Source organism: Anguilla rostrata, chromosome 16, assembly GCF_018555375.3.
Source record: "Anguilla rostrata isolate EN2019 chromosome 16, ASM1855537v3, whole genome shotgun sequence".
Taxonomy (NCBI): domain Eukaryota; kingdom Metazoa; phylum Chordata; class Actinopteri; order Anguilliformes; family Anguillidae; genus Anguilla; species Anguilla rostrata.
Genome location: NC_057948.1, coordinates 34,426,018 through 34,443,822, shown reverse-complemented (window position 1 = coordinate 34,443,822; position 17,805 = coordinate 34,426,018). Strand labels below are relative to the sequence as shown.

Below are 17,805 nucleotides of genomic sequence, written 5' to 3'. Positions count from 1 at the left end.
AAGAGGAAACGGTGCAGGCCATTCAGGACGTTTGCCCGTGGAAGAGACAGGTCCTGGGACAGCGCTGTAACGGAAATATGTTGGACGCAGGAGAGCTTTTTGGGAGGAGCTTGGCTGCTTCTTAAACCCGAACCGCCATCCCCACATAAACCAGCGGGGGGGGGGGGGGGGGGGGGGGGCTTGGGGGGGACGAACGCATTCTGATGTGCCGTAACAGTCTTCATGTATGAAAAACAAACGAGGCTGATTGGGGATGAGCCCAAGTATTCCTGTTTGACAATGGGCAGGGGCTTTACCACACGAGGCAGGTAATCAGATGGAGCAGAAACAGGGATTAGAGCGCGGTGACTGTGGCAGGCTGGCTGTCCACACACATTCTTCCCCAAGGAGAACATGCCCCGTGAGTTTTACTCAGGACCAACATCCCAAAAATACCCCCCCCCCCCCACGCCACGCCCAGTGTCCCCAAAAAAGGCAAAATGATTAAAATATTCTGGCCTCAAGCCGTATGGAAATCCAAACAGTGTAGTATTCAGATGTTTGCTAAATGTAAATAGGATTGTATAGAAATGTACCGACAGCCATTTAAAACCAGTGTATGACTGCTTGTGGTCTTTGTACATTTCTCTAAGTAAAGTCTCTGCTGCCATGTCATTCTTGAGTTTCGCTCTTTCTTCGCCCCGTGTGTGAACGAATCTTTGGGTCCCCGAAAAACGAGCCCCGACCAGACCAGCGTGGGACCCCCCGCCCCTCCCCCTCCCCCCTCCCCAGCTGTCAGACCGCTAATTTCGAGAATCGCAAATCGTCGGTCCGCCGTAGGGACGATCTGAATGCTGGTGGACCGACAGCTGTGCCGACGGCGAGCCGACAGAGGGCCGATGGTGAGCCGACGGTGAGCCGACGGTGGGCCGACGCTGGGCCGCTGTATGGCGGCCTGGGCCTGGGCCTGGGCCTGGTGTGCATTTCAGCACGGCAAAACCTTTTCAGCTAACGGCCGACAAGGGAGAAGAGGGGTTTTTTTGAGAGTAGGAGGGGTGGGGGGTGTGGGATGGGGGGGGAGGGGCAGTTAATCTCCTTTCTGTAAGGGGTATCCAGACCCTCCTGCGCTCGACCCAAGGGGCTTATCGTCACTTTCGGATAATTACGCCCCGGGTTCTCTCACCTCCCCTCCCCAGGCCCCACAGGCTTTTCTTAAGCCCCTTTATAGAGCGCCGCCCCGTTTGAGTTCTAGACCCCCCCTCCCCTCCCCCCCCATGCAAGAGAGAGGGACGCACCACCCCAACATCACACCTGCTTTGGCGGGATAGAGAGCCAAAGCTGAACCCCGGATAATAAAATCAGCATAGCACAGTGATGTCATCACCTTTCACACAGCCTCCACCAATCACAGAGTACGCTCTCACAGTCATGTCATCACCTTGCACACCGGCTCCACCAATCACAGAGGCCGCTCTTAACAAATTTCACAACACCAGCAGTGATTGGTGAGTACTTTCTGGCTGCACTTCCAGGGTCCCTTATGGTATCCAGCCCGAACAGACAGAAGGCATTCACCAATCACCACAGCCATTGTCCTTTTTGTTCTTACCAACGTACTCTGTGATTGGTCGAGCTCCTCTCCAGGTTCTTATGCGAATGGTGACATCACCAATGTGCTCTCCTTATTTTATAACCCCTGGGTGCCACAAGGTAGCCCTGCCAGCAAGCTGGAACACAGAGGGCAGCGCAGGGCATCGTGGGTATTTTCACAGAAACATTTTTGATCCTAGTTTGGGAACTAAAAGACTAGCGGTAGAGCCGCACACACACGCTGAGAGACACTGAAGTTACTGTACAGGGGCAGTCTGCGCTCCTGCTGCCAGCCTCCAGGCTGTCCATCAGCTGCCCTGGCCCTTACCATTTCTGGTAAACGTGCTAAGATTACACCACTTTAATTAAAGATAACCAACGCATTAAAAAGATACCCAAATCATTAAAAGCATCAGAGTCTAAAAAAAATGGCGAGCTCTCTCCAAGACCTCCCTGAATTCGGGGTCATGTGTGAAACAGCTGAGAGAAGGAATAGACTGAGCATAAACACCTTCACCCCGCTGACCTACACCCCCCCCCCACTCCCCCCCACCCCCCAATTTTTTTCAGGGTGTTGGGTTACTCCCAGTCCCCCACCCCGTCCCCGTCCCTCGCCTCATTGGGTGCAGGGGGGAGATCGAGGGGTTTCTCGAACCCCCAAAACGGGCCAGGCTGCCTACGCTATTTTTATCGCCGGCAGCAGCGATTCCCTCGGAGTGAATTCATGCCGCTCAGAATAGACCGTCCGTTTCCAAATAGTGCAAAACGGCAAAAATTTTGTAAATAAACATAATTAATCAGTTAATTTTTTTAAAGAAAGTAACCTAGGCGGTTTATGGAACATATAACCATTCTGTTCAGGAAAATGCAAGATAACAGATGTAAAAACAAGAATAAATTGTAAAAATGAAATTAAGTTAAATTAATCTGGCACCCTGGCTGTATTAACAAATAAAAAATGTAAAAATATATATTTTTAAAAAGTATGTACGTAAAATGAACAAGTCAATATGTGAGACAAGCTCAAATCAGGTGCCACCTTTCTTGCTTTGGTGTTTTGGGCACACACAAGTGAAAATGAATGATTTTAGGTGTCCAGGGAACATTCTGTGAAACCGACTCACTGAACAAGTCCTACTGCTCGCACACCCCGCTCTCCTTATTACCGTATTGGTTTATTCCCATAAAACAATCTGCCAACCAGAACTAAACTCCAGAATATAATTTTAGCAGGCAGTGTGAATCAAATTTAATCAGTGGTGCCACAGTAAAGCAAGTGATTGTTTGAATGCGTTTATCCTACCAAGCGCTCAGTTCATTATCACATAGGGGATACAAGAAACGGTCACATGCTGGAGTTTATCTTCAGTAGCCTTTTCTTTACAGAGCCTGAAATATCAGTCAGCTTATGCCGTGATTAAACACCGCGAACGATGTTTGTGAGAGAGAGGGAGGGAGGGAGGGAGAATGAATGACTGATAGAAAGGAGAGATGGATGAAAGAGTGATGATAAAGAGAGAGAGAGGTAGAAGTTCAGAGTTGTGGTTGGGGTTGGGGTTGTTAGCCCCTCACACACTGCTGTGGGATCTGTTCTGTGCTCGTCCCCAGCTAAAACAATGCGGATGTCAACACTCTTTTAAGAGGGGCATGAGGTGGGGCGGGGGGGGATTGACAGCGGGCATGTTCGCACCAGCGAGGCGATGAGGGCAATTTTCACCCCCCCCACCCCCCCGTCATCTGAGCGACCGCCAACAACAAAACACAGGGACGGGGTCGGGCAGGGGTGCAGTCCCACAATGGGATTAGGGGACCTGTCTGCAGAGGTATTATCCAATTAGAGCCTGGGCTTTAAACAGGGGGGTCTGTGATGGCACGCTAAAACCCCACCCACACCCTCACCCCACCTGCCCCCATCCCCCCTGGTCTGTGATCTTTTTTTAAACCATAACCCATTTCAGAGTTATGATGGGGGGTCCCCAGAATGCCTTTGAGCCTTGGGGGGGGGGGGGGTTCCCTGGATCAAAGCCAACTGAAAACCTCAGAATGTGAACATTATGCTGGGTACATTTACAGCCAGCGTACAAACCAACCGCAGCATAACGACGTATACAGGCGTGGGACTGTACAGCCGCAATAGTAGCTGACACCAAACAAACAGGACATAGAATTACGAAAACAATCAGGAAATCTGAAGAACAGGTAGACGGAATGTGTGTGTGTGGGGGTTCCAGGGCCTCTCACCTGGTTTCTCGTTCGCGTACGCCTCGTATTCGCCGTCCTCCAACGGAACCTTCTCGTACTTGCCGTGGCCCGTCACCACAAATTTGTACCTTTTGCCGGACGGGGTACCCTGAGGAGGATTCACAACATTTCAAAGGTTTAATATGGAGAACAATTCTGAGTAAAAGCCTTTATAAATGCAGGGAGATCCTGTTAATCTGCTGTCTGTGAGGCCTTCAATGTCAGTTCATCTAAATTTGATGGAAACATGAATAAAATGGAATACGCTGAAAATATATCTAAATAAAATGTATCATAAAGGTCTTGCAACACAAAATATAGGCAAACATACTAATTATCACTTTCAGATTTTGCACTATGTATTGTAATGTCATTTTTTTGAAGTCCAAATATCGTCCAGATTGCAGTAAACTCCATAACTGTGAGGAAAGGCACTCGCTCCTACAGCAGTGAGTGACTGAGTAGTTCTACTTTTGTACTGATGAATGTGAACGTGGGGTTGACTAGTGAAACAGCACTTTTACAGAGAGTCTCATCTATTTCTGCACCAGCAGTCCCTCCATCCAGCCTGATTTTTGTTGTGCTCAAGTCAGTGATCTATCTCATGCAATGCACCATGCGACAGCATCAGCCCAGCTTCATGTGAGATGTGATCTAAAATGGCTTCCTCAGCTCCAGCCCAGCCGCTTCCTGTCCGGCAGTGATTACCTTCCCCCCGGCAGTGGACCTCTCGGCAGATGAGCTGTCTCTGATGGACTCCCAGATGTTCTTCTTGTGAAGCACATCACCGGCCTTGATGTCCTGGGACAGAGGCACGTACAAGGGGATCAGCTGATCAGCGAAACCCGCGCGTGGTCTGAACAGCAGTGTGACCCCAAAGGGGCTGAGCTGTGCTCCACAGTCACCACAAGGGGGCACCGTTTGTCAACGCTCTGTCTGACTGGCTCTTGCCTGCTTTTCACACATACTGTCTGTATGGCTTATAGTCAGGCCATCAAGCAGATAACTGCACATAACCCCCCTCTCCCCACTGCCCCCTCACAGCAGGCCTGACTGTCCCCCCCAGGGAACTCTGGGTACAGAGAGGAGTTCCCCATGTGGCATTGTCTTCCTCTCTGCTCCCTTTCTCTCCCTCTTACTTTCTTTTTCTTTTTCTTACACTCTCTCACCTTCTTCCTATCTCTGTCCACACACACACACGCACACATACACACACACACAAACTACACATAGGTTTGCATGCACAGAACTACTCATACGTGCTCGCATGCGTGCATGCTAAGGCCGACATCGCTATGGCCCCGTTACTATGGTGACCCATATCCCTGGATTCCAGGTCCGGTGATAAATGCTGAGGTGGCAGTTAAGAGAGGAGGGGGAATGGGCTTTCATTCAAAAACAGAGGAATAAAGACAGGGGGGGAAAGAAAGAACACTGTTACCTCGGAGAAGAGAGGAGTAAAGAGAGCAGCAGACGTGAAGGCTGCGGAAAAAAAGAAACTGGGGAGAGCAGAGAGGGGGGGAGAGAGAGAAGTTGGAGAGGGAGAAAGAGAGAGAGAGAGACAGAGGGAGAGAGAGGGAGAGGGATAGAGAGAGAGGGAAGGAGAGGGAGAGAGAGAGAGAGAGAGAGAGAGAGGGAGAGGGAGAAAGCGAGAGAGGGAGACAGGGAGAAAGAGAGAGGGAGAGAGAGAGAGACCACAGCAGGGCTATAAATTAGACTGTACATCATTAAACCCAGAGGCTTCAGGAGGCACAATGCCACAGCATGCATGCAGGCGTATTCTGTGGTCTTTATCACCGGCAGCACCGGGAGCGACCGTCCCTGAGCCCGTAATGTCTGACCCAGCAGCCTGCAGCGCCTACCGCTGGCTTGGAGGGGGAGTTCCTGCTGCTGCCGTCGGGGTTGCCCTTCACCCACTGGGTGATCAGGTCGGCCACGCCCACCTTCAGGCCTTCAGCATCCTAAGACAGAGATGACCAGGTTAGACCGTGAAGGACAGAGAGGCTCCCAAATTCATCACGTGTTTACTCCTCTCTCCAACCTCCCTCTCACTCATTCACTCTCTCCCTCCATCTCTCCATCCCTCTTTCACTTACTTCCCTCACTTAGGCACTCCATTCCTCTCCTCTCTCCTTCCAATGTGCCTCATAAACATACCTGAGTGGTTCTCTACACTATTTTTGCGTTGTTTACCCACGCACTAATGCACTTTGCCCAGGATTTGTGTTTTAAGGAGGGCCAGCTCAATAAACATTGTTCATTCATTCATTTGTTTGTTCATTCATTCAATTCAACACCTTCACTCTTTCCATCCCTCTCTCAGAATTGTTTACTCATTCTCTTTCTCCCTCTTTCCCCAGCACATTCCCACTCCGGGAATTTGAAAGCATTTTTTCCTCTTTGTTTTCCCCTTGAGTTGAACAAGACCGAACAGCCACTGGGTTAAGTGGACAATGTTATGCTGCCTGCAGGACAGGTAAGTATAGCTCTGCAAAGCTGTAGAGAGTGAGGCCCGGGCCCCACACACACACACACACACACACACACTCACACACTCACACACTCAGACACTCAGACACACACACGCACACACCAGAGCCCTACCCTGCACGACAAATCATGTACTTGTGCGTGTGTGTGTACGCGTGTGTATGCGTGTGTTCCTCTCCCTTAGGACATAGACCACCTGTTGTGAAATGGCAGCTATCCCAGGAGTCTTAGCGGTGAGGTGGTTTACCAGTGTGGCGCCCCACGTGCCATGCAACTGCAACCCCGCTAACAGCTACCCTGCTAACAGCTACCCTGTTAACAGGGACCCCGCTAACAGCAGCCTTGCTAGCAGCAACCCCGCTAACAGCAACCCCGCTAACAGCAACCCCGCTAACAGGGACACCACTAACTGTAGCCCCGCTAGCAGCAGCCCCACTAACAGGGACACCGCTAACAAAGACCCTGCTAACAAGGACCCCGCTAACAGCAACCCCGCTAACAGGGACACCGCTAACTGTAGCCCCACTAACAGGGACCCCGCTAACTGTAGCCCTGCTAAGAGGGACCCCTCTAACTGTAGCCCCGCTAACAGGGACCCCGCTAACTGTAGCCTCGCTAACAGGGGGAAAAGTGTTTTTGCAGGAGCGGGTAAAAGGAAACACGAGATCGCTCCGTCAGCAGACGTCTGGCTGACTGATCGTCTTGCCTGACCCCTGCATGGAGCCCTCCTGCCTGCCCGCTCACCTCAGACAACCCTGCACAGCTGAGAGCTGCTGGGTCTCTTAGGGAAGGCCGGGTCAGGCAGGAGGCAGCTCAGGACACAGTGTAGGGGCTCAGGACACAGTGTGGGGGCGCAGGAGACAGTGTAAGAGCTCAGGGCACAGTGTGGGGGAAATGAACTGTAGAGGGTGCCAGTGGTGCCATCTTGCCTTTGACGGTGTGGTCTTGGGAGAGTTCTGGTTCCAGGCCTCTCCGGCCTCAAACAGGCTCTTCTTGGAGGCCACAGGCTCTGGGGGGCAGGGGATGTCCACCACACCCTGCTTGGACAGCTTGGCTTCCTGAAATTAACAAGCAAATTAATTAATTAGATCATTAAAAGACATACCCGCAGCTGTACAGGAAAGCAACGTATAACACGACAAGGGTCTAAAACTGCCACGACAAGCATGGTATGTCAGGCTGTGAGATTTAACCCTTTAAGGTGTGAGGTCACAAACATGAGATTAGAATATTCTTAGCTGAATGTTCTAATGCTGATGTAACAATCACTACTGGTAACTAAAAGCAATGGGGGTTCTAGAACACCGACTTAGAATTTTGACATTCCAACATTCCAAAAAACCTCTTCTTCAGCTGGATTTAAAGGAAGATGGCTGACTATAGCAGCCTGCTGTTTTCAGCGAAAAATTAGAGTCATTACATCATATGGAAACAACCAGCGTTTCTCCCAGCTAGTAAGAAGCAACCAACCCAGCAACACGTCATGTTGTATTATATATTTGTTAAACTTGGGTCCTTTAAACCCAAAAATACATGTTTCTTTTTTTTAAAAACATTTTAAGCTAAAGATGCTTGTACTTCAGCACAGGGTCTTAAAAGAAATCACTGCACAAAAGGAAAAAAAGGATACACGCCCTCAGAACTCCACCCGCCTAATTCGCTAATTGCGTATGTGCCCTGACGAGCCTCCAGCTGCACTGTGACTGAGGAAGGCTTCACGGTGCGCTTAAACGCGCCGGGGTAATTATATAATTACAGACTTATGCGCGCGGATATTTTTCTGTGTTTCGGGGATCCCCGAGGGTCACGGGGGTCACAGCGCAGCGTGGGAACGGGACGTCCCAGCCCAGCCCGACCTCACAGCGACGACGGGACGCGGTGATGTAGCGGGTATGAGCAGCCGCCGTCCGCGCAGAGCTGGGACTGTAGTGTTACTGACGGTGTATTTGGGGAGGTGGGCGGTTAGCGGGTTAGTGGGGGGGGGGGGGGGGGTGAGAGAGAAGCAGCAGGCAGCATGTGTCAGCGTAAGTATGTGTCAGGGGGAACTTGGGGGGTTTTACAGGCAACGTCATTTCCCAGAACTACATCTGTTTCACCCACACAGACAGACGTGTGACAGACAAACCCTGCGGCCGCCGTCATCGTTACCGCCCCTCCCGCCCCCCACCCCCCCCGTACTCCCCCCCACCCCTTTCAGACCGTCCCCGCTTGCCGGAGGGCAGTGAGCAGCGGTTACAGACGGAGACGCGATGTGCGTACACCTGACCCGAGGGCCTTCGTAAATCACTCTACCCCCGTCAGCTGACTTGCGGAAATCCGGGCAACGGCGTGTACCGTCACACCTGTCCGCGAGTCGAACGCGCGATCGGCACACCTGCCCGACGCGGCCCTGCGTGACTCACGAGCCCGAGCCTGCGCTCACCGCACACACGCAGTCGACCAATCAGGCCTCGCGATCGCCAGAGTGGCGGGTACTACGCCATCGAGGCACAGCGTCGTCACCGTAGCAACGAACGGCCGGAGGCCAGGAATCGTAAAACAGGGACGCGAGCGACATGTCGTCGCTTTTCGCGTAGAAGCTAGGCGGGAGAGCTCTCCACCAATCAGAGAGGACATCGAGAATAAGGAACAGAAAAACCCCGATTACGATTGGTGGGTATTTTCTGGCTATACTTCCAGGATCAACTACGGCCGTGGTACTCAAATCATGGCTTTTTCGCGGGCTGAGAACTGCAGGTTTTCCATCTGCCCTTTACCTGCGTCTAGCCAATCAGCAGCGCTAAATTGCAGTTGTTTACCTGGGAGAAAATCTAATCAGGGCCCGATTTGGATTTGAGGGCCAGATCGGGGGGTACTCATGCCCTGTGGTAGCTAGGCAGTATACCCAGACGGTGTCCACCAATCATGTTGTTCTATTTTTTATTGGCATCATACTCCCTGATTGGTGGGAAGCTCTGGCTTCTAAATGAAAAGTGACTGTCACAGGAAGGGGGGGTGGGTTACCTCGATGGCGTGACTGTACTGCTCCAGTTTGTTGTCGAGGCTGGTGTTGAGCAGGGGAGGCTGCGTCTTCTTAACGCTGTTGCTGTTTTTTTAAAGAGAAAAACAAAGATGGGCGGGGTTAGGGCACCCCACGGCAAGAACACATTAAAATACTTTCACTTTCAAACGCTTTTATCACTAATTACGCTCACGTTTATTTAAGAACGCTTCTACTTTCTCTTCAGGATTAGGGAGCGAGAGGCGCACGCTGGATTGAGAGAAGTCACATGACACACTGAAGGCAGCGATGCCCTGCTCCGGCCACGCCCCTCCTGACTGTACGCCGCAAAAACGGGCAGCTCAGCCTGTTCTTTCATTCACAGGGACTGTTACGCTGTCCTCCCCGGAACCTACCGGAAGCCAGGCCACGGGTGAGTGAGTAATGACACAGCTACACGATGAACCCGACCCCCCCCGTCCCCCCAACCCCCCCGTCCCGCCCGCAGATCTTTCGGCTAATTCACGCCTCTCTGCCGAAGACAATGACGGACGTGCGGATGAAAAGGCTGACGCATCGGCGGCGGATGTCGTGCCCCCCCTGAGGCACGCGAAACGCACAAACGGCGGTCGTGTCCCGTCACGCCCCGGGCCGGCGAAAAAGAGCGACATCAAGCCTTTGTTTCCCTTCCACATTCTCGCGAACAGATGCCCTGTCCTGGCTGGTGATGTCATCGCATAACTGTGTACCCCGCCACCACCCCCCCCCCCTGATCCATTCACCCCTAGCACCCCCCTCTATCCATTTACCCCCAGCACCACGCTGATAAACTTAGGAAACAGGAAGCCATTTCGGCTCCTTAACTGATCCGAATCAAAGCTGTTATTTTAACGGCTCCTTATCCAGGTTTGCCGCGGAGTCGCTCTGAAATGTTGGGGGCTTGACGCCGCGCCGCGAGCCCGTTAGCGCCGATAACGAACCGCGGCAGACTGTGCGGAGCCTCTCTTTAAGAGCGCCGTCTCGCCAGCCACCAAAAAAATAAAATAAAATAAAATAAAAAACGGCACAAAAAAAAAAAACACACGCTGACCGGACATCTGGTTGGAATTAAACGGCTCATTAATCACCCCTGACAACGGTGATGCAACGCAAGGCCTGAAGCGCAGATCCCAGATTTCCGTCTCTCGGCGGGGTCGGCGCTGACCGCTCAGTCAGACGCGGCCGAAGACAGAAAGCTGGAGCGCGAGCTTCGCCGCAGCGAGCGCACGGCCTCCTCCTCCCTCCGTTCTGCCTCTCTCCGTCTCCTCTTCTGCTCGTTTTACTGCCAGCTTTCCCTTTCTCTCTCACCCCTTCTCTCTCTCCCTCTCTTTTCAATTCAGTGGTGCTTTTTGGTAAATGGACTGCATTTATATAGCACTTTTATCAATATATTTAAATATATCCAAAGCGCTTTACACCTCTCATTCACCCATTCACACACACACACACACTCACACACCAACGGTGAAAGGCTGCCATGCAAGGTACCAATCAGCTCGTTGGGAGCAATTTGGGGTTAGGCGTCTTGCTGACGGACAATTCGACACTCCCAGGGCAGGGGATCGAACCGGCAACCCTCCGACTGCCAGACAATTGCAAAAGCTTTCATTCAGGGACAGATTTACGCACGTCAGATTTACTGCATTTGCAGTCTGCCCAAGATTTACGTTTCTTATTTAGTAAAGTGACGTGTCCACTGTTAATTAAACCCTTAACAGTGCTAATTCAACTCTCACAGATAACATTTGGTCCCCATTGAGTTGAATTAACTCTGTTAGTGTTGGATTAACATTGGACATTTTTACTATGCATGTAAGAGCGTGGGCCATCCAGCACTACGGACTGCAGAACTAAACGCATATATTCCAACTGCCAATTGAATCCAGATGCTAGATAGTGTAATGTTGCAAAGAGCTTGGCTGTTGCCGGGCTGGAACGGGAACCTTGTGTGGGAGGTTCTAGGTCAGCTTTTATTTCTCCCAGACGAGTAACCCAATTATTTCTATGGCTGGGCGTTGGTCACGGAAGTCACAGGTGTCGCGGATTCCATTATTTTCGTCTATTTTTGGCAGTGCCACGAATTTAACCGTTTTAGAGCTTTCCCGTGAATCTTCTTCCTGTAACTACGCCAACTTGTCAGTGATAACAGGCGCTCAAAGACTTAAACCGTGCAACATTCAGCAAACATTAACAGAATACATAATCAGCCACACTTATAATTGCGATGACTCATGTAGGTGACACACATACTGCACTTCCAGCCCCGTGCACCTCTTTGATACATAACATATAACATGAAATATTAAATAAGGAAATACTACATTAATTAACATAATAATCAATATATGATTTTTTAAAAATACCATATCTCCCATTCAGAAATTAACAATACTCATAAAAACAAATTCAGCGCCCAGACAAACTCACCTCTTCTTAAGAGATCGGTTCAGAGACTCAGTCCGCTCAGTGATCTGCAGAGAGAGGTCAGTGTCAGTGTGTTCTGCCATAGTGTGCGTGTTCCCCTAAAAACTGTGAAAGCATGAGAACGGAGGTGCACCTGGGCATTGAGGTACACCTGGGCATGCAGGTGCACTTGGGAATAGAGGTACACCTGGGCATGCAGGTACCCCCTGGGCATAGAGGCACACCTGGGCATCGATCTACACCATGGTATGCAGGTACACCTAGGCATACGGGTACCCCTGGGCATAGAGGTACACCTGGGCATACGGGTACCCGTGAGCATAGAGGTACACCTGGGCATGCAAGTACACCTAGGCATATGGGTACCCCTGGGCATAGAGGTACACCTGGGCATGCAGGTACACCTAGGCATACGGGTACTCCTGGGCACAGAGGTACACCTGGGCATGCAGATTCCCCTGGACACAGAGGTACACCTGGGCATGCAGGTACCCCTGGGCATAAAGGTACACCTGGGCATGCAGGTACCCCTGAGCATAGAGGTATACTTAGGCATATGGGTACCCCTGGGCACAGAGGTACACCTGGACATGCAGGTACCCCTGGGCATTGACATACACCTTGGTATGCAGATACAGGCACCCCAGGGCATGCAGGTACACCTGGCCTGGCAGTCACAGCGAGCGCTAGGCTAACCCTTTGTGCTGTGCCGCCCCAAAAATCAAACAGAGATCCTGGCACCTCCCCACCGTGCCCGTACCCCACCTCCATATTTATCTCTCCAGATGCTAGGTGCTTAGCGCTAATCCGCGCGACACACGCTAACCCTCCTTCAAACACAGGTTTGGGATGGTTTTATTAGCAGGGCTGGGGCGCTCGGCTCCCAACGCTGAATCGTAACTCCTAAACAGCTGTTGGAGAGGTAAAAAACCCTCTGCTGAACGTTTCCCCTGAAGCCTGTGCTTATTACGCACACGCACGCTCTCTCTTTGTGAAATAATAATCCTGACATATAAGAGGAGGTGGATCATTGGTTTCCCCCTCCCTACTGAAAGCAAGCTGCTCTGGTTTTTGGAGTAGCCCACCCCCTGACCATCCACAGCTGGGCCGGGGGTGTGCGAGAAGGGGGGAGGAGAGGGGGGGGGTGAGGGGGCAACCGCTTCAGGCTTTCCCTGCCTCTTCTGCTCAGAATTACTGAATTAGCTTATCTGACAGGTTTGATAAAGTCAGGCGCTACAGCAGCGGACAGCACATATAATGTCCTGGGCGTTACCGCGGCAACGATACAGGAGCAAAATGGCCGCCTGGAGAACGAAGAATTATTACAGCGACCGGTTGGGAAGGAGAGCCAGCACAGGCACTGGGCTGCGCCCCCTTTTTGTAAAAAAAAAAATGTTGGGGTGATAAAAGACCCTGCCTTCAGTGGAACACGTCAGCGGGCGAGCAGGAAGAGGAATGGGGGTGCGCGAGCGAGACTTCAAAAGGACCGGGGGCCCTGGCCCTGTTCGGGGGGGCTCATATTTCACCCAAACAAAAGCCCCCCTTGTGTTAGTGCCAAAAGCCGCCCCCGCCAGACTCACCGAATATGCGGTCTCCCCTGCCACTCTGTCTTCACCCTCACCCTGGAAGCACATAGACAAGCAGAGGGAGGCATATTGACAGGAAACAGGAAGCAGATCCCCCAAAGCATCACCGCAGGGGTACCCCGAAAAAACAGGATAGCGACGTGAGACAGCTCAAGCTTACACAGCGGCAGACAAAACACCAGCCCGCCGAGCCCGGAGCAAGAGACCGGACCCGGAGACTGTTCAAAATGTCTCCTACGTTACTTTCAGGGGTCGTTTCAGATCATAGTCATCAATAGAACTGGTGCCAATGATCATGACATAAATTAGAGTAATCTGTAAATGAGTCCCATTGTTCTTTTCTGATATTTATTTCTCTTGCGCAACCACTGCAGTTGGAATGCATTTTGAACACAGCTGTGTCACCGCAGGCACGTCCGGCTTCAGCGATCAAGTGGGAGGTAAAAATAAATAAATAACAGCCAAACAGCCATTTTATTGCATCGGAGAATCAACTGCGATGACTGAACTGAGAAGGGAAGGCTGGTGGTGTTTTAGCTTGCCGGATACAGAGATTAATCGCTGTATTGCTACCACAGAAATAAACAAAATAGTTTACAGTATTAGTAGCACAGAGAGAAACCCACAACCATTGATAGGGCACCTAGAATTGTCTGAAGAATTCAGTGGTAAAACACCACGTTTGAGGTGTTGCGAGGTGTTTTTCATGCAGAATTAAAATGTAAAAGTTGAGATTAAGTTTACACGGTGAATGATTTTGGCGAGTGACGGCAGAGATAACATTCTAAGGAACAACCCTTTGTGCCCTGTGAGGATATAAAAAGCACGGTGCACAGCAGCTCAGGCCATTTCCTAACGAGCACTTCCCGTCCACACAGGAAGGATGAAGACAGCTTATCATTTCTTCACAGGCTGTCGAACTCGGTGAAGAAATGAAGGATGTCACAACATAACGGAGTCAGGGTGAGAGATGAGCGTCGGCAGAAAGTGCAGAATAAAACAGCCCTCTCTCTCTCCGACAGCGCTCCAGAAGGCATCTCACCAGCTTCTGACACCTCCAGCCTGTCTGCAGAGAGGCTTTGAGCAATACCACCCACCCGTCCCAGACGTGACATCACGGAACTATCCCAGTTGTGACATCACAGAACCATCCCAGGTGTGACATCACGGAACTATCCCAGTTGTGACATCACAGAACCATCCCAGGTGTGACATCACGGAACTATCCCAGCTGTGACATCACGGGACTATCCCAGGTGTGACATCACAGGTATAACATGACAGGATGATCCCAGGTATCGTGGTGCTCGTGGACAGAGTGGGAGGGGCTTACCTTAAAGGAGGGGCTCTTGGGGCTGATTGGGCTGAATGGCTCATCCCCCTCTATGCTGGAGGTGCTGAGGTTCTTCATCCTCCTTTCTGTCGCCTCCATCCTCCTCCTCTCTATCTCCTCCTTCATGTGCCTCCTCTCCTCCTGTAGCCACACCCCCCCACAGGACGTCAGCCCCGCCCATTCCGAGAACAGCACTTCAACACAGTACTTACTCTACACAACCTATTTGTAAATGGCGCAATGCAAAAATAAAGCTACATTGATACCGTGTGTGTGTGTGTGTGTGTGCATATATGTGTACACAGAATGTGTGTGTGTGTATGTGTAATTATTTTGCATTTGTATTATTGTATTCATGATATTTACCTTGATTTCCATCAATTTTAAATGGGTATTCTGAAGCTTTCAAAGGTACCAATAGGCTTCAATCAGGGTTTAGAGCTCAAACTAGGGTTCAGCTAGGGTTAGGGTTAGGAAAACGGTAAGTCTGAGGGTTGAGGCAAGTTTATGATTGTGTACAGCAGCTTGAAGAAAGGTCAGAACATGGGTTTGTTAATGATTTTGAATTAACCAAAAACTTTCTCTAGTAGCATGTGTACCTATGACCATAGAAAATGTGTAATAAATGCACATTTTTTTTGGGAAAACATTTTTGTTTTTTAAATGATCTCAAACATAATGTGCATGCATAGTGCGTGAGTGTGTGTGTGTGTGTGTGCACAGTGTGTGTATGTGTGTCACCTCCTCCTTCAGCTGTCTCTGGTACTCCTCTTCCTCTCTCCGGCGCTCCTCTTCCTCGCGTATCTTGCGGCGCTCCTCCCTCCTCTTCTTCAGCTCCTCCAGCTCGGCCTCGGACTCCGCCTGCTTCTGCCGCAGGAGCTCCAGCTCCTGGACCTCCTTCTCCTGGAGACTCCGCCGGATCTTCTCCAGCTTCTGCTCCGTCTCCAGGAACACCTCCGCCTCCTCCTCCGGGTCCTGGGCCCCGCCCTGGCTCGCGCTCCTGCAGGAGCGAGCAGGGAGAACGAGAGGAGAGGAGGAGAGAGGAGGAGGGGAGAGGGAAATAAACCAAGCGGGGAGAGGGGAGGAGAGGGGAGGGAAAGAGGTATACTAAGCATAAGTCGCAACTTTTTACATAACACTTAAATGGCATTCATTTATACAGCTGGATATACAGTACACTGCAGTAATGCAGGTTAAGTGCCTTGCTCAAGGGTAAAATGGCGGTGTCCTACCTGGGAATTGAACCTGTAACCTTCAGGTTACAAGACTAGGTCCTTACCTGTTATACTACACTGCCACCTGAATACTTTATGCTTCAGGATACTTCAGGTATTCTTAAGTATAAAATAGTATACTTCAGGCATATTTCAGCATGCTATTTTTCACATGGGGAGAGCAGCCAGGAAACACTGGCAATATGAACTAGTGAATTGATGACTCAGTAAAGCTCAATTTCAGAGCAGTAATTTTGTCACTTGTTGGCTGTGTTTCTCACAGCTTGTTAGGGAAGTTCAGGTGAAGCAATCAACTAACCACACGATTGCCTGTTTACACTGAGCTGCAAAATCTATGTAAATGCACTTAAGTGACAAAAACACAAAGTGAACAAACATTATTAAATGAAAATAGCCTAAATATAAACATGCTCAAACATGACAATTTAAGATTCAATAAATGGAACGTTGATGACAAAACTGATGCAACCAATGACAGTTAAAATGACCACATTGCTAACCCTGAGGGCAATGCACCCCCTTGCCCCCGCCCCCCCCCCAACCACCACACACACAAAGTAATAAGCAGGTACAGCGCAACCACACCCTGAAATAACGAAAAAAAGAAACGTGTGAAAAAGTGACAGGAAAGCGGCGCTGAATGCCCCTTTGTTTTCTGCTAATCGTTGCTCGTCGACTTCCAGACTGTTTTCTGTGGCTCCAGTTCATTCTTGCGCAACAACCAAGCGGTACATTAAAATAAAAATAAAATGCCAAATTCATCCATGTCAAGAGCTTCTTCAAAACAAACACATTTACAGTGTTACGAACCAAGACAATGGGTATCACCTAAGATTCCCCTGAAAAAATAAAACTTAAAAATAAAACTCCAAAGAAAAGTGGAAATGAAATACGGAATAGAATTGTTTAAACTGCTTTTTATAAATGGATGCAATGCATGAAGAGGAAGTATGAGCATATTTCATAACTTTTTAACCCGTCATTTGCCGAATTCGCTCAGAAAGCAGGGGCGATTCTTACCCCTGGTCCTGGTGATACGCATGGCTTGCTCTATTACGGCAAGATCTACTGAAGCATCTGATTACACAGGTGACTCTCGCCTCACCTGCTTTTTCGGCCTAAATTTGTTGTTTACGGTGAAAACAAAAACCAGCAGACTCTGCGGGCCTCTGGGACCAGACCTGAAGATCCCTGTTCTTAAGCCACAAGACAGTGTCATAACATCCCCCGAAAGAAACAGGACCGGTATCGCATAACAGCCACACGCTTTCTGCATGCAGCTGCTGCAAATATTAATGCAGGAATTCGGTGTACTGAAAAGGCTATCAGCAGTATCCAATTGCATTACATTTCTGTTTTGGGGCTTCAAGTCGAAGCAAGCTGATCTGCAAACAATACCCTGCCAGTAAAGACTGTGTGTGTGTGTGTGTGTGTGGACTAGCAGCAGAGATGAGGCTTTGTGTGTTTGTGTGCGTGCATGCGTGCGTGCATGTGGACCACCAGCAGAGATGAGGCTTTGTGTGTGCGTGTGTGTGTGTGCATGTGTGGACCAGCAGCAGAGATGAGGCTTTGTGTGTATGTGTATATGGACCAGCAGCACAGATAAGGCTATGTGTGTGTGTGTGTGTGTGTGTGTGGACCAGCAGCACAGATGAGGCTCTTTGTGCGTGCGTGCGTGTGAGCGTGCGTGTGTGTGAGCGTGCGTGTGTGTGTGTTTGTGCGTGTGTGTGTGTGCGTGCGTGCGTGTGTGTGAGCGTACGTGTGCATGAACAGGTTCATGGTTTACCTGGCTCGGGGGAAAGAAGAGGAAGATCTCCTTCGTTCTGCCATATCTGGCTGCTATTCTCTCTCTCTACCTGTCTGAATGAGTTTTACCAGCTCTGCTCTCTCTCTCTGTCTCACTGTCTC

At 50.3% G+C, this 17,805-nt stretch overlaps 1 protein-coding gene across 2 annotated transcripts in view; it reads right to left on the bottom strand.

The window, feature by feature from the left end:
- Positions 1-17,805, bottom strand: part of lsp1a (lymphocyte specific protein 1 a) — a 46,155-nt gene that overhangs the window by 8,588 nt on the left and 19,762 nt on the right. The window contains exons 5-13 of one of the 2 annotated variants that reach the window (XM_064313414.1): positions 15,404-15,662; positions 14,663-14,803; positions 13,324-13,365; positions 11,747-11,790; positions 9,304-9,385; positions 7,230-7,358; positions 5,673-5,771; positions 4,519-4,611; positions 3,811-3,919 (exon numbers count right to left, since the gene is read on the bottom strand). In XM_064313414.1, the coding sequence (XP_064169484.1) occupies positions 3,811-3,919; positions 4,519-4,611; positions 5,673-5,771; positions 7,230-7,358; positions 9,304-9,385; positions 11,747-11,790; positions 13,324-13,365; positions 14,663-14,803; positions 15,404-15,662 (998 nt within the window). The remainder of the gene's footprint in view (positions 1-3,810; positions 3,920-4,518; positions 4,612-5,672; positions 5,772-7,229; positions 7,359-9,303; positions 9,386-11,746; positions 11,791-13,323; positions 13,366-14,662; positions 14,804-15,403; positions 15,663-17,805) is intronic. The other variant, XM_064313415.1, reaches the window with a different exon arrangement.